The sequence below is a fragment of the Pocillopora verrucosa genome, chromosome 7 (genome assembly GCF_036669915.1).
Source record: "Pocillopora verrucosa isolate sample1 chromosome 7, ASM3666991v2, whole genome shotgun sequence".
Lineage (NCBI taxonomy): Eukaryota > Metazoa > Cnidaria > Anthozoa > Scleractinia > Pocilloporidae > Pocillopora > Pocillopora verrucosa.
In genome coordinates, this window is record NC_089318.1 from 1394773 (window position 1) to 1414343 (window position 19571).

General features: G+C 37.9%; 4 protein-coding genes across 7 annotated transcripts; 2 read left to right on the plus strand and 2 right to left on the minus strand.

Annotated features, from left to right (window-relative positions):
- The first annotated feature begins 131 nt into the window (after positions 1–131).
- On the plus strand, positions 132–5201 carry LOC131774833 (XK-related protein 6-like). Of its 4 annotated transcripts, none has more exons than XM_059090913.2 (5): positions 132–220; positions 537–588; positions 1401–1836; positions 2317–2467; positions 3513–5201. In XM_059090913.2, the coding sequence occupies exons 3-5, from the start codon at positions 1409–1411 to the stop codon at positions 4269–4271; spliced, it is 1338 nt and encodes a 445-aa protein (XP_058946896.2). In that variant the 5' UTR covers positions 132–220; positions 537–588; positions 1401–1408; the 3' UTR covers positions 4272–5201. The 4 variants fall into 4 exon arrangements, with proteins under 4 accessions (XP_058946896.2, XP_066026578.1, XP_066026579.1 ...); XM_066170482.1 differs by lacking the exon at positions 537–588 and adding an exon at positions 435–497 and having other exon boundaries at positions 175–220; XM_066170481.1 differs by lacking the exon at positions 537–588 and having other exon boundaries at positions 139–220.
- An 811-nt stretch (positions 5202–6012) lies between these two features.
- On the plus strand, positions 6013–11775 carry LOC131774200 (malate dehydrogenase, cytoplasmic-like). Its single transcript, XM_059090214.2, has 8 exons — positions 6013–6164; positions 7213–7314; positions 7481–7577; positions 8400–8575; positions 9026–9148; positions 9671–9847; positions 10293–10406; positions 11051–11775. Exons 1-8 carry the CDS (start codon positions 6162–6164, stop codon positions 11258–11260), a joined length of 1002 nt encoding a protein of 333 aa, XP_058946197.2. The 5' UTR covers positions 6013–6161; the 3' UTR covers positions 11261–11775.
- Positions 11776–12176: 401 nt separating this feature from the next.
- LOC131774211 (small ribosomal subunit protein uS10m) lies at positions 12177–16126 on the minus strand. The gene is made up of 8 exons (XM_059090224.2): positions 16067–16126; positions 15761–15825; positions 15178–15227; positions 14744–14817; positions 14128–14258; positions 13815–13923; positions 13041–13130; positions 12177–12668 (listed from the first exon to the last, which is right to left on the minus strand). Exons 1-8 carry the CDS (start codon positions 16118–16120, stop codon positions 12561–12563), a joined length of 681 nt encoding a protein of 226 aa, XP_058946207.2. The 5' UTR covers positions 16121–16126; the 3' UTR covers positions 12177–12560.
- Positions 16127–16974: 848 nt separating this feature from the next.
- On the minus strand, positions 16975–18514 carry LOC131773949 (histamine H2 receptor-like). The gene is made up of 2 exons (XM_059089937.2): positions 18311–18514; positions 16975–18237 (listed from the first exon to the last, which is right to left on the minus strand). The coding sequence occupies exon 2, from the start codon at positions 18199–18201 to the stop codon at positions 16975–16977; it is 1227 nt and encodes a 408-aa protein (XP_058945920.2). The 5' UTR covers positions 18202–18237; positions 18311–18514.
- Positions 18515–19571: the final 1057 nt, after the last annotated feature.

The following is a 19571-nucleotide window of genomic DNA, read 5'->3' on the forward strand; positions in this document are numbered from 1 at the left end:
GACTTCCTCTTTTTAGTCGAAAGAGGAATGGGAGAGGCTTTCGGGTGTTGACTTTGGGTAAATTCCCAGAAGTTCTAAATTTAACCACACTTCCGGTCATCAGGAATGTGCTTTCTATTTCAAAGCGATTATATTTCACGTGCGGTGGCCTATAAGCAGTCTGGTAATTGCCAGAACAGCTTGACGCTGCTAGTGTGGAAAGAAGAGCCATTCATTAAAGGTTGGTAAATGGATGAAATCGTGTGCTTTACTCAGAGGATAACTGGAATGTACAAGCTTAACAAATTTTATTGTTAAACGCTGTAGTATGAGCGGTGTGTTTGGACTTCGTCATGTAGACTTTGAACTATCTCAAATTGACTCAGGAAATCGAAATTTCAGCGATCAAATTTGCCAAAACTGTACTTAAACTTTCTTCTCGAATCATTCTTAAGATAATCCAAGGAGGAATTTGTTTCACCGAGGTCTGAAAGCTGTATTGAAATAGGAATTTTTTGGTGAGTTTTTGAATGACAATATTATCGAACCTTTCTTAGTTTCAGTTTCACGTGCAATTGAACAGTGATGTATTTCCCAAGACTTGTCAAGGTTGAGTGAATGTCTGTGCTTGGTGTTTTTAATTAATACAGTTTCGCAGTATCAAATGCAATCAGTCACGGAGTTAGGCCTTTATATCACAGGCGGCCAAAGCACACGTCTCGAGAGAACAGGAATGGCTAAGTTGCAGAATACCCTGCCACTCATTTACATGTCATTAACGTGACGCTTTCATGAATTAATAGTTTGCTTTCTCTCGAGACGTGAACTTCGGCCGCCTGTGCTTGCATAGATTATACTGGCATAATTTTTGACATAATTTAAAAAAACGAGCATAGTTTTTGCACTTTTTATAAAAGTAACACTGCTAGCATAAGCATTTTTATTTTACTAGATCACAAGAGTCATCACCAGCTTGATCTCTAAGATCCGTTTATTGCTGCTTAACCTACGTGTAGCCGTTCCCTTCCCCCCCCCCCAAGGTGAAACGGAAGCCTCCGTTTCACCTTGGCGGGGGGGGGAGGGTACGGCTACACGTAGGCTAATTGTTGCGTCGCCCCTTGTTGAGAGGACTGGGCGCACTGGATGTAGAGACTGCGTTGGTCCCAATTCCTCTCTTTATAAGGAACAAAATGTTAGTCGTTGTGTTTTAACAGAGGACGGAAATATTATGCTTTTTTAACAGTAAATTTATAATTTGGTTATGATTTGTGTTTCTTATTTGAAAAGCACACGTTAAGAAAAAATAGCGCAATTTTCAAAACTGTTAGTGCTGGTAACATGATATCGGTTACTTTTACTCGCCTAGTCTATGAGGCCGAGGGCCTTCTCGAGTATTCCTTGACTCGTATTTTTTTCTGCAGAGAATAAAATGGCTGAATCTGTCGATGGCAGGTCAAAAACATGTTGCTGCGAACTTTTTAAACGAGTTGCAGACCATCGACCCGATTTTGCAGAGGTAGATCCTAAAGCAGAATTTTGGCGACAGAGGGGACAGTGCAGCCGATTTGGCCTGGTGACCCCTTTATTTGCAGCCTTGATGTTCCTTGTCGATGTTGTTATGGACTGCGAAATGGCTGCAACGCACTACAGAGAGGGACACCACAAATGGGCGGCATATACGCTGGCCGTAGTCATATTTTCGCTGGTTTTTATTGAGGTCTTGTCAGCTATATTTTATCGTGACGATCAAACAAATGAAGGAAAAAGTTCGTGGCTGGAACATTTCCAATTGCAAGTGTTGCAAGTGAAGCCTTGGTTTTATGCTGTCCATTTGATCTTTTGCGGTCGTTTTCTACGGTAAGGTTAGGTAAAGAGTTTAACTCAAATGAGATTTTAAATTTCTTGGTTAAAATTTTTCCGAGCCACATGTTTACGGGTGATTCCGAGCACAGTAAAGATCCCGCGGTAAGGGTGAGGTTCTTAGAGATGAGCCTTTCTTCAAAAGTTAGTTGTTGGTGTGGCTTCATTCACTCGTTACCTACATGATATGCGGAGCAGTGGATGATTTTGTCATTATTTTTCTTGGTCGCTTGTTGTATGAATGACAATCTCAAAGCTTGTAAGCTGTGCAGTTAACTAATACCCAATTTACACCAAAGCTATGGTACTTTTTAAAGCTGTTTTGTCCAACACGCTTTAAATTATTTTTTTCCTCATAGGAGTTGCTCAAACTGCTGTTTGTCGACTTCAAAACAAACACTCTTAAATTGATTGTTGTTAGAAGTTTCCTCGCTTTCGGACGCTCTTGGAATTAATTTAAGTGTGTTTTTCCTAAAGATTGTTTCAGATATTCAAGACTGTGCGTTCCATAAGAAGAATCCCTGGGCCGGATAAAGACAATCGTGAATTGTATCGGTTGTATATATCCCAACAAGAAGACACAAGTACATTGAGCGTTGTGGAAGCGTTTACCGAAGAAGCACCCCAGGTAGGTGAAGCCGTTAGGGGACTGGGGAAAATTGTTATTTTATTCGTCCAAGGGGCGCCGGGTCAGGAACTGCGTAGTGTTTTCTATCCGTTAAATTTGAAATAGCAGTTGTTTTACTCCTCGCGAAAGTTTTGAATAGATTTCCCTTGAAATGGGAAACAGGCGTTAAAGAAATCTCGAACTCAGATCCTACCATGTAATTGTAACTGAAATGTAGGGAACTTACAACCGCTTGGCCGTGAAAGGCCAGGGTACGAGACTAGCGTCAAATTCACCACGAATAGTCATAGTAACCGAATTAAAATTCCAGACTAAAAGGAGAGTAATCACGACGAAGGAACCAAAAGCAATTTTCCTGAAAGCCTCTGAGAACCCAAAGTAAAAACAAGCAGCCAACCTGATAGGCGGAAAAACATGTAATGCAAGTTTTGAGTCCCGCATCTTATTGGTTCAGAGATTGTTGCGAGTTTTCTGAACTAATTACCAAGTGAAGTAAAACCAAGCGAAATAAAGCAAAACCAATCATTCATTGGGCCCATTTCAAAATTCAATCGAAAATTGTTTCAGTAGGTGTTTCCCTTAATCAAAGAAAGCTATCATAACATGTGCGGTTGATGAAAAAGACCGGCTTACTTTTTGGAGGAACAAAGTGAAAAAATAAAACTAATAAGTATGGACTAAAACAGTGGATAGAGATAGAATAAGACAGATGGTAATTTTTTTCTTCGTCCCATACTCGTGAAAAGACGAAAAACATCTTTCATTAGTGGATAGAAATGTGGGCGCACTTTGATTGGCTACTCAAACCGCGAATATCCTTTACTATTCACCTCCGAGCAACGTGCGCAAGGTATGCTGGGATAAATGAATTAAAATCATCTCTTTTTGCGGTATGATGTCATTGTTTTAGTATATATACTGAGAGAATTATTCACCTCAATGTCAGTGGCTAGCGGTAGATATTTACTTAGCCGCACCCGGCTCGGTAAATATCCACCACCAGCTACGTCGGCGGACAGTTGTTAAATATCATTTTTATCTTTAGGTTGCCCTACAGATGTACATCCTGGTTCAGAAATCAAATTTGGACTGGACATCTTTTGCGGATTGGTTTATTTTAGTGAACATCATCAAGTCTTTAAGTTTCTTCTCTTTTAATCTGCTCAATTATGGCAGAATGTTACGCTTAGGAAGAGAAGAGAGCCAATTATTGGAACTCTTCAGCTTTGCCTCTCTTTTTCACTTCGCTTGGCGTTTGTCTATGGTTGCTTCTCGTATCCTGGCTTTGGCGCTTTTCGCTTCTCTTTACCAAGCCTGGGTTTTCGCCGTCGTGTGCGTCCATTTGTTGTTCTCCTACTTGCTTTTACGTGGACAGCCAAATAATTACTTCGAAGAAGGATTGGTATACGACAAAATTCTCAGATTTGCGTTTGCTTTCGTAAACGTGTTTTGTTTCTTTCCATTGGCGGGCAAAGACACTCGAAAGTGGGGAGGCCCTTATTATATGGTGACGTTCATTGAAAACTCCATCTTAGTGTTGATGTGGTATTTCTATAGCGACTGGAAGCATTCTTATAAGGTGATGATGTTGATAGCAGAGTGGGGCTTATTTTTTTTTGGTCAGCTCTCCTTATTAGTTTATTACGGTGTTTTTCATCCCTCCTTAAAAGACCAAAACGATGCTGGTTCCTGTCGCATTATTTCCTCTCTTCCAATCGAATTACGACCCCCCGAGGAACTTGTACCGGGTCAAGAGAAAGAAAATGGACAAAATGTTACTCAACAGTATGAAAGTAACGTTTGAATTCTCTTTGACACTGAAGTGGGCGGAATATTATACCACTTTTTATCTTCAAAGGGTCTTCTGAATTTCTTTGTTCTGATGATACGCTGGTGCACAGAAACAAACCAACTATCAGCATATATTTTAATGATTCCTCAAGCACAAAATTAAATATATCAGTTAGATCATTTGTACCTACAAACCTGCATCGCGCCTAGAAGCCAGGCAAACTTGCATAAATAACGAAATAACTTAGAACTAGCAAAATTTTTAGATCTGGGTCGATATATATAAAGACACCTATTTTTAAAAAAGGAACTTCTGCGGAGTTGTTTCAAAGACTAATTTTTACATGTGTGATATACACGGGTAAAGTCCGACCTGTAATTACAAGAATTTAGTAAAACAATTTCCATGCTGGAATTTACACGTGTATCTCGACTTCGTACACAAGCGTAAATTTCAATTGTAGAATTACCTTTGTAAAATTATACAAGAGGGCCTCAATGGGCGATGGATCTTAAAACTAATGGTTCATTTCTTCCCGTTAGTTTTAAAAAAAGCTTTTTTTTCCGGTTAATCTTCCTTATGACTAATGGCTAAAATTTGTCAATTTTCACTCCAAACGGCTATTTCTTTCTGCCGTTTTTACAGCTTTCGGTTATAGCCCATTGAGACCGTCTTACAACTGTAGACTCCGCTTGAAAGTAAAAGCATCTTTCACATATGCAGTTAAAGATCGCTATTTTCCTCGTAATACATGCGGCATTGTTTCGTTTGATTACAGTTTTATTCCTGTCAGTCGTTGAGTATGTTATCCAAACGTAAAACTTGCAAGCAATGTAGACTATATCAACAGTATACTTCCAAAGAGTTCCTGAACTATGTTATCGTCATCGTATAGTAAAATAGGTTGTTAATATGTGAATGAAGAAGAAAATAAAAAAATGAATAGGCTTCGAAAAATAATTGAGCTTAGGCAGGAGCCCATTATGGGCTCCTGGCCTCGGTAAGATGGAGCCTAGTGCCAGCCCTCTCTCGACCCCTTCAAGACGACAAATGTAATCGGCATTCTTCATGTGTGAAGATTTTTGGTTCAGGAATTTTGTTTGAGACAAGGGTTAAAGGATCGCATTGTTCCTACATGACTAAGCCTATATTGGGGACCGTTCCGTTGATTAAGCACTAAGATGTGCTTGAATGATCTAAATTGATATGCAAATAAAAAAGCTTGACTCAGCTTTTTAGTAGAGGACAACTTCCCCCTCCCCGCCTCCCCAAGGTTTGGGTTCTTGATAATATCAGAGTTTGCCAACGAGGAACGGCATAAAAAAGCAGAAAATAATTTTCGACTTTTTGGAACGAACTTGTCGCTCTGAGAGCTGAAACACGATCATTGTTCTCTTTCATTAGTAACTGTCTGTATCATTCTCGGGGAAGAGAGAAAAATCCTCTCGCTATGGAGCGAGAGACATGGACGATGCCGGGTGGGACGACTTGGGAGCGTCTGGGGTGTGTCTCGACCCAGCCTCCTCTCGCCAAAATAACTTGAAGGTTGTGCTTTGAAGTTGCGTGACACATTACGAAACATTTAATTTGGGTGACTTCGATCCCCGGACTAACTTCCTCTGCTTTCGTTGACGTGCGAGGTTTGATAACGAAAAATTCATATTTCATTTGTACCATATGCTGTAGATATAAGGATCACATGCTGATGTTATGGAAAGAACGATCGGAGCAGTTTTTGTCCTTGTCATGTGATTCTATTGTGACAGACAAGTCACGCCTAGTACCCACAGTTCCCCTCGCCCTCCTTTGTGTCTAGTACCAGTATTCGTGCAATCGTGTTTCGTGGCACACTTGGTTCGATTATTAACGTCTTTATTCGAAGTGGACTTGAACTCAAGCGCGATGGTGGGTATACAAAAATTTAAATACCCTACGCACTCTTTTCATCTTTGCTCCAACTAATTAGGCCTTAACTGGCCGTAGTTTTACCATAATCCGACAGTTTGACTTATGCTTAAGACTGGGAATTTTTTCGGATCTGCAGCCCGGCCCCTGTGACTAGAATATATAACTTCTTAACTCTGGACTTTGCTTCTTACTTCGTTCCCTCAAGGTTAAATGTATTTTCTAAAAATAAAGCACTTTACTTAAAGCTCTGAGGTTTAATTACTGAATAATCTACCACATGGCCTTCTTTCTGAGTCACTGACCACGTAGTTTGCATTTCGCAAGTTCTGAAATATAATTTGCATGGGACAAACTTACCCTTGCGTTTAGGACAAATTTTCGATGTTAGACAAACTTATTTATATTAACTACTAGCAACTGCATTTTTACTGGGTGAAAAGAACAGAGTCGCATTTTTAATAGAATTACCAGAATGGGGTCGCACGTTTTTGGGGATTTTGGGGGTAAGCAAATTGTGTTTTAAAAGTAAGAATTTAAAAATGGGAAGATCTTGGAGGGGTGGGGTGATACTGTGTTTTGGATCCCTCTCTCCAAGAGGATGGTTGGATCAGTTCTTTCCTTTTCCCATCTACTGCTACATTTCTCCCCTTTGGACTGTGAGTTTAGAGAGACCACTGAAAAAAAATCTTGGCAAATGTTTGTGGCTCAAACTCTTGTTGGACACAGGAATGAGAAAGGTCCAAAACTTAAGTGGTTTTTTGTAAAGGTTGGCATGTTTTTCAGTTTATGCATGCTTAGTGTTAAACAAATTGATATCATATTTAAATGAATTTTTCCTGTTGAAACATGGGAAATTATGTCAAAATTGTACTATTGATAAAGTGAAATCACAACATTTTATCTCTGTCTGTCTTCTCAAAATCACAGGTGAGTGCAAGAGCCAAAATTTGTGAGAAGTCCACAAAATAATTTTATGAGATTGATAATTTTTAGGAGAATGCAATCAAGAACCAGAGAAATTTGCACAACTACTTTTATTTTTTAGGAGAAAGAAGCTTTGTGTATTTGTATCACTGGTGCTGCTGGACAGATTGCTTATTCCCTTCTTTATTCCATTTGCAAAGGAGATGTGTTTGGAACGCAGCAGGTAAGAATAAAGGATATCACTAACTAGATCAGTGTTAGGCTGTGGAAAATGAATCCAATTTTAAACAAAATGAGCCAATAGAAGTCACTTGTTGTGGTTCCACAACATTTCTTCAATGTTTTTGGTGTCTTCAGACAATAAATAATGGATATATTCTTTTCCTCAGCCACTGATTGTGCACTTATTGGATATTGTTCCTATGATGCCTGTCTTGGAAGGCGTAGTGATGGAATTACAGGACTGTGCCTTTCCATTGTTGCAAAGTAAGAATCCTTTAACCCTTTAACTCCCATGAGTGACCAAGACAGAATTTCTCCTTACAATATCAATACAATATCAACCAGCTAAGTGATGAGAATAGAGAAAAATATAGAATTAGGGAAAATTAGTTGATCCAACACTAAATTCTCTGAACTAACATTAGAAGAATTGTATGATTGGAAGTAAGGAGAATTACAAATTTGACATAGGAGTTAAAGGGTTAAAACAAGAGAAACTCTCAATCTTGTAAAATAATAGTCTATTAGACTTTGACTTGGAAATGAAGCAATACTCAGTTTACCATCCAGCTCCCTGAATTAATGTTTGTTATTCTGTATTTCAAGGGTACTTAGGGTTAGGCTGTGCAAAAACTTCTGATGCACTGAGACATTCTCCCTGCAAATTTTCTTGAATTTTCATATGAAATTAAAGGAGATTTTGATGTTGCAGGAAAAGTCACCTCGGACTTAATTCTTTACAATCCTTTGTGTATTTGGTAGAGTTGTGAATATACAAAATAGAGTCACATCCCAGCACACCTGTGTCAGGTTAACCCTTTACACCCTAAGATCAGTATACACATTCTCCATACTGTTCTCTATACATTTCCTAAGGTGCTGATAAGGAGAATTTGCTTAATAATCAAGAGCTCTTGTACTTGTTGATCATTTCCATCACTCTCGTGACCTTACTGTATGATTTAAGGATGATATCGTAAGGAGAAATTAGATGCTAGTCAGTCTAAGGGGTGAAAGGGTTAACAATGATATCTGCTATACAAGGAACATAACATGTACATTGTACCCTCTATTTATCTCTGTCAGACATAATTGCGACATCTGAGCCAAGTGTGGCATTTGCCAATATTGATGTGGCCATTCTTGTTGGAGCCATGCCGCGAAAACAAGGAATGGAGAGAAAAGATCTTCTGAAAGCCAATGCTAAGATCTTTGTTGCACAGGGAAAGGCTCTGAATGATTACGCCAAGAAATCTGTCAAGGTACTATGCTGGTGAAAACCACCATTCTATTGTTGTTGTTTATCATTTTACTACAATTCATGGTTATAGGCCCCCAACCCAAATCCTCCACTACTTGGTTTTCCCTTTCACTTCAAAGATTTTTTTTTTTTTCATAGCTTGATATTGGATTGATATTGTGAGAAGACGTTCTGTGTTGGTCACTCATGGGAGATGAAGCGTTAACTGAGATCAAAGTCTTCTCCTAATTCTGGGCTTATTAAAACCAAACTGGCTTTACTTGAATCCTCAAATCTTAATTGTAATGGTACTTAGTATTCACATCAATAAAAAATTTTATTGAGACCATGCTTTTTACAGGACAGTTTCTTCTAGGAACAAACTAAATGAATCCCTCTGAGAACATTTGTGAATTATGTAGATATTTTGATGGTGCTTAATAACTCCTTGTTAATGGATTTAATTTCACAGGTTTTGGTTGTTGGAAACCCAGCAAACACAAACTGCATGATGGCCAAGATGAATGCTCCGTCTATTCCTGCTGAAAATTTTACATGCTTGACGCGACTGGATATGAACAGAGCGAGGGCACAGGTAAACGAGATAGGAAATCAGTAAGAGAGTAATTTACCCTGAATCACTTGGTTTGTAAGTCAGATGGTGGCAAAACTTCTGTATTCGTTCCATTCTGATCTTAGCCATATCAGGGTTTTTACACTCTTGAAGTTTTGAAAAAGAGCTGGAATGAGTTTGGAACATAAAATCCTAACTTATTAAGATAAGAAATAGTGAAGAATTTTCCAAGCTGCAACCAGTGCTGATTTCTGAGTGATATCTTTATTAGGTAACTGAATTCAATGAGAGTACCCTTCACCAAGCATATTTTAAGCAATATTAGAGACTTTTCAATTATTATGAAAGCCTTGAAAAATCTTTGACAATAGAAACTAATTTACATGGCCTTTACACTGTATGTTGCTAAATTTTGGAGCATGTACCTCAAATTCCAAACTTCTGAATTATCCAACTTGACAAAGAAAGCAAATACTTCCTCTCCTATTCCTCTAACAAATGATTAATATTTTATTACAAGAAGAATTTTTTTGGCCTTTGCAGATTGCAATGAGAGTGGGCACTCAAGTTGAAGATGTAAAAAACATCATTATCTGGGGAAATCACTCATCCACTCAGTACCCAGATGTCAATCATGGGACTGTTAATATGCCACAGGGATGCATATCAATCAGGGAGGCTGTCAGTGATGACAGTTTTTTGAATGGGGAATTTATTACAGTAAGTTCCTTGACATTGTGAGCTGGTGCATTCATTTGTTGTTTTGGGGTGTGGTGTGGTGCTAGGTAGACTAATTTATTTTCAGGACAACTTGGTTTTATCAACTGAGTTGCTATTGTAAAATTGGTCAGGGTAAAGAGTTTATAAAGTTGACATTTTAAGGATTAGTCCTTCTTCAGAGCAACAGGCTTACAACAAAGGGCTCTGATGAAGGGCTGATGCTTGAAACCTCAGCTTTAGAATCTCTGCAGTGGCCAATTTACAATTATTTATCAACTCATTTGGTAAAGTAGCTGTCATGCTGCGCAAAATGAAGCTTGCTTGTGCAACTGAATGTAATTAGTTAATTAGTAATTAGTTCTGTATTAAACAGAAGTTTACTTCATTACTCCTGTATGTTTGTGCCACTGATTGGGAGAAATACTAAAATGGATTCTCTCTTCAGACAGTGCAAAAGCGTGGTGCAGCTATCATTGCTGCTCGTAAGTTATCCAGCGCCATGTCAGCTGCCAAGGCAATATGTGATCACATGAGAAACTGGTGGTTTGGAACAGCTGAGGTAACTTTTACATCAGGGGTCATAGGATCCCCTCTCATAATGGTTTAACATTTAAAAACTATTCTCCAAAGTGGAGGTGGCTGGTGATGGATATTGATTGAGCTGCAAAGGGGGAGGTAACTATCAATTGCTAACCACCAACACTGAGGTGAAACGTTGTTTAAGCATGTGCAGAAACAGTGACAGAGATCACATTGCACAGAAATATAATTTTAATTCAGTTATTCTTGCAACCATTACCATATTTTTGGGCACAAATCCAGCATGAGTTTTTCAGGGGTGATTAATATAGGATAATGGGAGTTTGAGTAGCCAATCAAAACACACCATCAATGGCTTCCTCTATTTCTGTTTTTGACTACTTCTAAATCCCCTGGAGTGATTGAGTCAGTCAAGTGTGAAGTTCACATCAAATCTTGAATATTGAAAACAAAACTTGGATGTTGAACATTAAACTTGAATTTTGGCCAGGATTGAATGCCATAATAATTGGGCAACAGTAACATACAATCAAGAGGGGGTCAACTGTAAATGGGAGAGTAAGATTTTTCCCTTGTCAATAGAAACAATTTCATTTGCATGTCAGCAGTCCTTTACTTGTATTTGATTTGATTTTGTGAAGCTCTTGTAACATTTCTTTACAGGGGGAGTTTGTTTCCATGGGCGTGGTGTCAGATGGTTCTTATGGAATTCCAAAAGATATTGTGTACTCATTCCCAGTGAGAATTTCCCCAGACCATAAATATGAAATAGTGAAGGGTCTGGCCATTAGTGACTTCTCACGTGAAAAAATGGATGCCACCGCTGAAGAGCTTTTGCAGGAGAAAGAGAGCTGTCAGTCGTTTCTTGAATGACTAGCAGCACCATCTCAGTTATGACTTCTATATAACTTAAAGTACTGTAATCACTGAAATGAGTACCCTCCCTTAAGATTTCTTGCTTCTTCCCCGAAACTAAAATACTTGCATTGTTATTCATCTGGGCTAACTAATTTTGTGGTATTAAAAGTAAATTGTACCTTAACGCAATTGTTAGTGTCTGTTGAATAATGTAAGTTTTCCAACCCGAAGAAATGTTTACTTTCAATGGTGTTTATCATAGCTTGCCAACAGTTAGAAGAAAAGGAATGATTTTTATTTTAGTTCCCATCAATAATCTTCAGTGAGTTCCGTTGTCTAATATTTTCTCTTCTCTATAAGCTTCTTGCCTCTCTTGTTTGAGCATTTATGTTTACTTGTGTAATGTTTTCCAGTTTGGGCTGAATTCAGTCAAGTGCTGTGTGGCATTTTGCCAAAGATACAACTTGCATGGGTGGTGTGTGATATTGTTGAGTTTTGCTGACACTAAATAAAGTCAAAACTTCAACTTCTGTGTTGTCTATCGAAAAGCAATATCAGCAATTGACAGCTTGCTTGACAGGTAGCTTATGGGAGGCACTGAGTCTATGGAGACAAACATATAAGCTGAAGAAAATCAGTGGGCTTCTCAAGAATGTTGAAGAACAGTCCTTGTTCTCTTCTTAACCTTTATACCCTATGGTCAGTATGTATATTCTCCATACATTTCCTAAGGTGCTGACAATGAGAATTAGTTTATCAATCAAGAGCTTCTCTTGTTGGTGATCACTTTCTTTATTCTCTTGACCTAAAAGTGTTATTGAGGGGTAATATTGTCAGGGGAAATAAAAATCCACTCAAACTTACAGCTGAGGAAAAGCTACACATGTACAGGCCAGATTGTAGAGGATACCAGACTTGAAACATTACCCACTTTTCCATGTGCATTTTGAGATTTTATTCACTTGTAATGATACTTTATTTTCCTCTTATTTTGAATACTATCATTTGTTTCCACAAAAGGTGCCCATAGGTGTGAAATTCCTTGGAGACCATCTTGAAGAGACTGAATAGAAGAAGTGACTTTCAAAGTCACTTCATTACAACTGCCCATATGTGTAAAATTCCTTGGAGACCATCTTGAAGAGACTGAATAGAAGAAGTGACTTTCAAAGTCACTTCATTACAACTGCCCATATGTGTAAAATTCCTTGGAGACCATCTTGAAGAGACTGAATAGAAGAAGTGATTTTCAAAGTCACTTCATTACAACTAGGACTGTGTTTTCAACCTGCCTCTTCATTTGTGAATGTTTCATTTATTTTGGTGGGGTTTTGCCCTTCCGTGCTTCAATCTTTTCTCTCTCCAATCTTTCCAGCTCCAGAAGAAGGGGGTCAGGTGGTGAAACAAAGTCTTGCCACTTTTTCTGTTGATGAAGTTGAAGAGAAAGTTTTAAATGGATAAACTTTACTGAAATACACATTACCAAGAATAATCAGTGAGCATGTTTACTTGGGTACAAAGATAAATTTGTCGCCTTCACCTACATCAAAATTATTTTATGGAGGGAGATTGCCTCCCCTTCAAAGGGAAAAATGTTTAGTTGTATCTTTTTGAGAACATGAACACCTCAAAGTCAGTGTTAATTTTACCAGTTTTTACAATATGCCTTGTTGAAACCTCTCTTAAAAATAAACATTGTGAACATTCAAAAGGGAAGACAAGGTACTTATGAAGGAATCTACCAGTCTTTCAGAATAAATTTGGGACTTTTTCATGCATCCCTTCATTTTCTCACCAGTTCCATGTGGACTGTGACACCAGGAGGAACATTATCTTGTAGATACTGAACAAAGAAGTCGAACTTGTCGAATGGAACCTCTGCAACCTGTGAATAACAGTGAGCATCTTGATAAATTACATCCAAAGAATTATACATGTAGGTGAAGAATTCCTTTACATGCATTTTACTTTCCTTCTAGGGTCACCTTAAATCAATAAGCTATTACTAGTGGAGATAATTCCAAAGGTGTTCCAGGTTAAAAGGAAAAGTTTGCTCCAGATATGATTCAAGATAAAATTTGCTTCTTAATGCAGTTTGGAATTCTAAAGAGTAACCTAACCATTGGAAAATTGTCTTGAAATATGCTAAAAATTCCAATTGATCTGAGCTGGCACGATGAGCCTAATTTGCCAGCTTTATATCAAGAAGAACCTCTCTTCCTACTAGAGAAAAGTTTTCAAGATGATACTATGGCAATGGGGTTACAAAACCTAACAGTCACCTGTCTTGAACACACCCAAAACAAGGTTGGTAAATATATTCAACATTTCTTTGGTGTAATTTTTCAGCCATATAACATATCCTTTCTTGATCAATTACAATCTTGTTTGGTCAAAAAGGTTGGGTAATTAATTTGGTCACATTTACAAAACAGAATATTTGTTTTTGGCAAAAACTTGTGAAGTATTCTGACATCTTGACCACACAAAACTGGTTGAGAACCCATATATGTATAGGTCTCATCTTTAAGGACTAAAAAAGGATTTACATGTCAACTTTAACTCCAACCTGAATCATGCGGCCATGCTTTTTAAAATCATAGGTGATGCCATCTTTTTTGTAGCTGTCTAATGGGTAGGCCAGTGTTTGACTAAAGGTCTCTGTTACAAGGTTAAATCTAAAACAAGAAAAGACACATTTATTCATAAATGGACCACAAGGCAGGAGGCACCAGAATTTATGTACCTCTAAAAAGAAAACTAGTAAAAGGGCTTCAAAGTTTTATCAGCCACAATAAAAAGGTATACATTAAATATCATAATCATTTGACATTTTGAAAGCAAGCTGAAGCTAAAATTATGAAAACCAATAAAAATATTACTTTTTTTTCACTTCAAGTTTCATCATTTTGGAAGCACTGGTTACAAACTGGCAGTAATGGTCCAGAACACCATCGTCCAACCCTTCCAGCTTGATCAGCAAATGGTTATAGGCAAACAGGTTTTCCTCAATCTGCAAACAGTCACAAATACACAAGCTAATTTCACAAGGAAACAACTTTACTTGACCACCAACAATATTGAAAAATAACAAAATACAAAGAGTTGTGTATTTAAAAGAAGGCCGATTTGGGCTGCAGTTTTAAACAATCTAGGCATCAAAAAATTAATTTATCATGGGATTTTTCTAAGAAAATAAGGTGTGAGAAAAAGCTTAACAGGCATGGAACTTCAATTGTTCATTCACAACTGCAGAAACTAGCACCTCACAAGGAATGTACATGATTATGATCTGAACACATCTTTAAGGAAAAACCAAAACTGTTACATTTTCCTCAAAATAATCCCTCTGAGTTCTTAGAGTACTTAGTATAAAATGTAGATAATCAAAGAGTCTTAGATTTGCTTCCTCTTCGGAGCACTGGACCGATGATCATGTATGACAATATTTTTTTGCAAAAATAATGCCTCGGGATAAAACAAAAACAATCAAAATACCTCACTGTCAGCTTTGCTTGCAAAATCACACCTGTTCTTTGGTTTTCTGTGTAATAGTGGCCTGAATGGTACATCTAACAAATGACATTTTAATATTAAGGAAAACTGTGTCCCATTGTACTCTTGTACAGAACAATGATCATATTCATCATATCTGGGATACTTTATATTTATGTTCCTGTCCATGACAAAAAGCAAGTTGAATAATGTAATTTGTGTTAAAAGGTCTTGTAAACATGGAGTTTACATGCATGTATGTGGTATTGCTGGCAAATACATGAGGGTCCATATGCTAAACTGCCTGGCCAAAATGATTAAGACATCGATATCACAAGGTGAATGCTAAATGTGTGTAAGGAAAAGTGTTTTAATTTATTATTGACCGAGACAACAATCTTGTCTCTTGCTTAAGGAGATGATTCTCACTTGCTCACCTGATTTATGCCAATAGGCTGACAGGGGCCTCGTTGAGAAAAGTACTAATCTGTAAAAACAAAAAAATACACACGTAATTACACTTTTGGCCAAAGAATTAGGGTTTCCCTGAAAAAAATCTGTGAAATTTTTCTTTGTTGTAGCACTATTATCTTCATCAGCCCTTTTTACCTCTTTGTTTCATATCATATGCAAAATTTACAGGCTTTTTGCACCAAGAATGTAACCTGCAGAGTATAACTTCACAAGATCTAGTGCATGCAGACCATGCTGTAGTTGCATGCAATATGACCAATATGCAGGCCTGCATTTTTGCAGTACTATCTCTTTCTATGGCAGTTTATTTATGAAATACAAAGAATCTGAAGTGCATAATAAGCATCTCAGAGAAAAAAATTTATGTGCAAACTTGCACTACTTTGAGGAACACCCAAGGAAGAGCCAAAACTTACCATGGTATAGATGACAAACGGAAATATTGCGTAAATGAGGAGTAATATTCATTTGATTAAATTATGGATAGAAATTTCTGAAGGTGAATTTTTTTCTTATTCATTCATCACGTAGTTTTCTCACACTCACCTGGAAACAGAGCCGAAATGATGACCTGTAAAATTCCTGAGCGCACACTTTGCTGCAAAGGACATCTGGGGACATGACAAATGAAAACAGAAAGAAACAGCAAATCTTTTATAAACAAATACATGGACAACAACATGCAGAAAAAACAAATTTCAATACAGCATTCTACAGTATTATAAGTTCACGGCGTGTATATAATGAGATGCAAGTGGCATTGTATCCTGAGGTTTAGCAGTCTGAATAGAAATATTTCTTATGATGCAGTTTAATTTCTTTGATTAAATGAATAGATTTTTGTGGGCTCACCTTAAAACTACTCTGACATTTTAAGCACCGCAGCGAGTTAACGCAAGCCGCCATATTTCTGCTTGGTGGCCTGGCCAAGCGATGTTGACGCTAGTTCCTAGTTTCCGCTCTGTCGCCATTACCTTCCCGCACGCCGCTGCAGTCCAAGTTCGACCAACTACACTGTACTTGCGCTGTACCTGCATTCATCATTTGCACTTACGGCAAGCTTTTGCCAAGTTACCTCAATAAATGCACCATAAAGGAGAAGTTTGCACGCAAACATAGACAAGAAAGTGCGATCTGGCCATTCGTAGCCAACTCTTCAAGAGATGTGTAGTTCTCAATGAAAATAGCCTTTTACGCTGTTTAACGCGATGTTGTTCAACGCGTCGCCCTACAATCAATCGAGTTCTGCTCGACTGTCGGCCAACGTGCAGGTCAACAAGTTTGCTGGCTCGTCGACGACTCCGCGGTAGTGGCGGTGGAGTGTAAAAACGGTGGAAGTTTGGACTGCGTCGACCCGACCTAGGCCTCACTCGTTTTTTTACTCCACCGCTGCTCCTGCGCGTCGTTTTACAAACTGGACGCGTGGAACAGGCTAATGAGCTGGTTGCCATTCACGGGATTTAAGACTTTGTAATAAGACAGTTTATTTTGTTGTTGTTGTTGTTTTTTTTACTGCATCTATCGTAGTTACGCAATTTTAGAACCATTTAAATATTACTCTTTTCACGGATTAGCTTATTTTTCTTTAAATCGTCATATATATATATGTATATATATTATTATTATTTCCTTGGTTCTAAGTTGTTCCTAACGATAATATCTCTCTGCCGTATGTTTACAGACATTAATCAATTCTGCCATCTCGATCATCGTTAGCATTATCATCATCTTCTAGTTTGCTTTATATCAGGTATGCAGTCTCATACAACTGTTGTAACCTTGTAGAACTGTGAGATACTAATTCTTTCTTGGCGTGGAGATTGACTCCTCCCATAAAAATCTCTTTCCGAGTGCAACTTATTTTCGCTAAAATGATCCTCATAGAAAACTGTGTCACTGCTGCTCCATCGCTCAGCGTTTTTTGTTCCGTCAATTTTTGCGTCTTTTTCCCTTCCAGATGCATCAGCATTGAACAGGCCCACTGGTTCTAGCTGTTCGAGTGAGGATTTGGAAATCGTTCTAAACTGTCTATCGAGCACTTCACTGGAGATAGATTCACACATTTGTTGTCCAGGGTTCGTTGAGAAAAATTGGTATTTTGAGATTGTGGCACATATCACTGCTATGGCTCTTCTGAAGTTTGGCAGCCTTATAGCGTAAATAAAAGGATTTACTGAACTGGGAAATAATATCGAGAGGAACTGAAGATCTCTTAGAATATGGATTGTTTTGCAGCTGCACGTTGAGCAGAAGTTTAACACATAGCTGAACGACAAGGGAGGAACGGTTAAGACTATGAATGAGGCAAGAAAGAATAGGAATGTTTTTGTAACTCTTGCATCGCGCTTGGCTACTGTCGTCTGAAAATCCTTGCCGTCCGCGAGAGCTTGAAGCTGTTTTCGTTGAATTTGGAGACTGCGGTGAATCTTGTGGTTTACAAAGGCTAAAACCAGGAGTGTAAAAAGAAGAGTTCCATTGGCGAACACAAAGGTGTATATTATAAAGTCAACATACAGATACGTGATGGGACAAACCACAGATATCAGCCAAATGATTAGCGATGCCCTCTTAACTTGCAAAGATTTCAGCTTCAAGCGGTATTTCATGGGAGATGTAACACAAATATAACGATCCAAACTCAAAGCTGCGATGCCCAATACAGAAGCTGAACATGAAATGAAGAAGGAAAGATGCAAAGATTTGATCAGTGGAGCGAACATGATACCTATTCCTTCCAGAAAGTGAAACGCTATGGACAATGGCAGAACGAGTAAACCCACCACAAGATCCGCTGCTGAAATGTTCAACAGAAAAAGATTGAAGGGTGATCTGAGTGTCTTGTAAGGATCTTTAGCAACTGCTAAACAAATGAGAAGATTCCCTGGAACTGTTATCAGCATAAGTAGTGAAGAAACAGCAGATGAGAAGAAAGAAAGCGTTGGAGGTGCCGTCGAATTTCGGCATTCCAATGGACCACCAAATACCATCTTGTGCTCTGCAAGTTCACCTGACTTTGATGTATTCTGCGGATCAAAAGCACTGTAAAATTGCGATAACCGAAACACGATAATCGATCGTTGAAGAAATACTCCTTACCTCAGATTTTAAATGAGATAATATGCAGCTGTTTTACGTTAGGACGTATAATTTTAAAATGTAAGTCTTTCCAGTCGCAGCGAATGTGGAATGTCGCTATCGTTACAACTGCTGGTGCGACGAGATTTTCGCTTTAGTAATGATGATAGAACAAAACTGTCCTCTTGAAGTCTCAATTTTTCAAACTCACTGATTTCTATTTATCCTTTTAACGTTTTAACACTCATTATACAACGAGACAACCCCAGAAATCAACTTTATAGTTTCAGCTTGAAGCAAATTAGTTCCGAGAGGCATTTACTTGCTTTATTCCGGTAGTGCTCAGGTAAAAGGTCTGAGAGATAACCACTGATTGGTCAAAAGACTCTGAAATAAAACAAGCCCGGATGATTGAATATCATCTGACCAATCATTTGACAGACCGTGACAAAATTGTTTTGAGAAGTCTAAACACTTAAATCTAAAATGCTCTGACAGGTTATGATTAACCCTAGGACACAAACCAAAATTAATATGTTTTCCATGGTGTTTCAGTTAATGGAAAGTTTTGGAAAATGATATTAAGTGTTTTTTTATCATCAATTACCGCTCTTACAGCGATTTCTGATCTGGCTGAGATTTGAATCTCAAAGGATGGGAATTTTTTAATATTTTATTTCATTTCCTTTAAAATTTGCATCATTCTATATCCTAATTTTTCAGCTTCTTAAATTTTTGCTTTTTTGTCATTCGTCGAAATTGTCAGTTTCTGCAATTCTTATGAAGATTTCCGATTGAAAATGCTCTTATTCTCCTAAGCCGAATTGTTATCAACACAGTAAGTGGCAGCTGTTTTTATGGAAGTTAGTAAGTTGATAAACACTGACTTTGAAATGGTTCTTATGCTAATTTTGTTAATATCATCGTCGATTATAATTCTTACCGTTTCTCGTTTTTATAATTTGATTTGCTTTTACTTTGGTCAAATGGTGCTCTCAAGAGCACCATCTTTTGCTGTTTAGGGATAATTATGTAGTTCATTTTAACAACTTTATTTACAGCGCATTTTTTTAGAGAAAATGTAGGTTGTAGCCTCGAGAAAAAGAAATAAATTAAAAGACTGCTATAATTACTTTTGTTCGCTGTATTTAAAACAGCTCATAAGAAAGTAAAACTAATCCCACAAGCCTTCCTACTGACACAAATATTATTATAGACATCGAGAAATTTCTATAGATTTCGTTGGGACGTGTGTAGATGAAAGGTAGATGAAGAGTGTTCC

Coding starts and splice junctions, on each gene's coding strand:
- LOC131774200 (XM_059090214.2), top strand. Junction 9,149..9,670: donor TGAACAGAGCGAGGGCACAG/GTAAACGAGATA, acceptor TGGCCTTTGCAG/ATTGCAATGAGAGTGGGCAC. Junction 10,407..11,050: donor GGTGGTTTGGAACAGCTGAG/GTAACTTTTACA, acceptor ATTTCTTTACAG/GGGGAGTTTGTTTCCATGGG.
- LOC131774211 (XM_059090224.2), bottom strand. CDS start 16,120: ATGGCGGCTTGCGTTAACTCGCTGCGGTGCTTAAAATGTCAGAGTAGT. Junction 14,818..15,177: donor AGCCTATTGGCATAAATCAG/GTGAGCAAGTGA, acceptor GTCATTTGTTAG/ATGTACCATTCAGGCCACTA. Junction 13,131..13,814: donor AGCATGGCCGCATGATTCAG/GTTGGAGTTAAA, acceptor TGTTATTCACAG/GTTGCAGAGGTTCCATTCGA.
- LOC131773949 (XM_059089937.2), bottom strand. CDS start 18,201: ATGGTATTTGGTGGTCCATTGGAATGCCGAAATTCGACGGCACCTCCA.
- LOC131774833 (XM_059090913.2), top strand. CDS start 1,409: ATGGCTGAATCTGTCGATGGCAGGTCAAAAACATGTTGCTGCGAACTT. Junction 1,837..2,316: donor TTTTGCGGTCGTTTTCTACG/GTAAGGTTAGGT, acceptor TTTTTCCTAAAG/ATTGTTTCAGATATTCAAGA. Junction 2,468..3,512: donor TTACCGAAGAAGCACCCCAG/GTAGGTGAAGCC, acceptor TTTTATCTTTAG/GTTGCCCTACAGATGTACAT.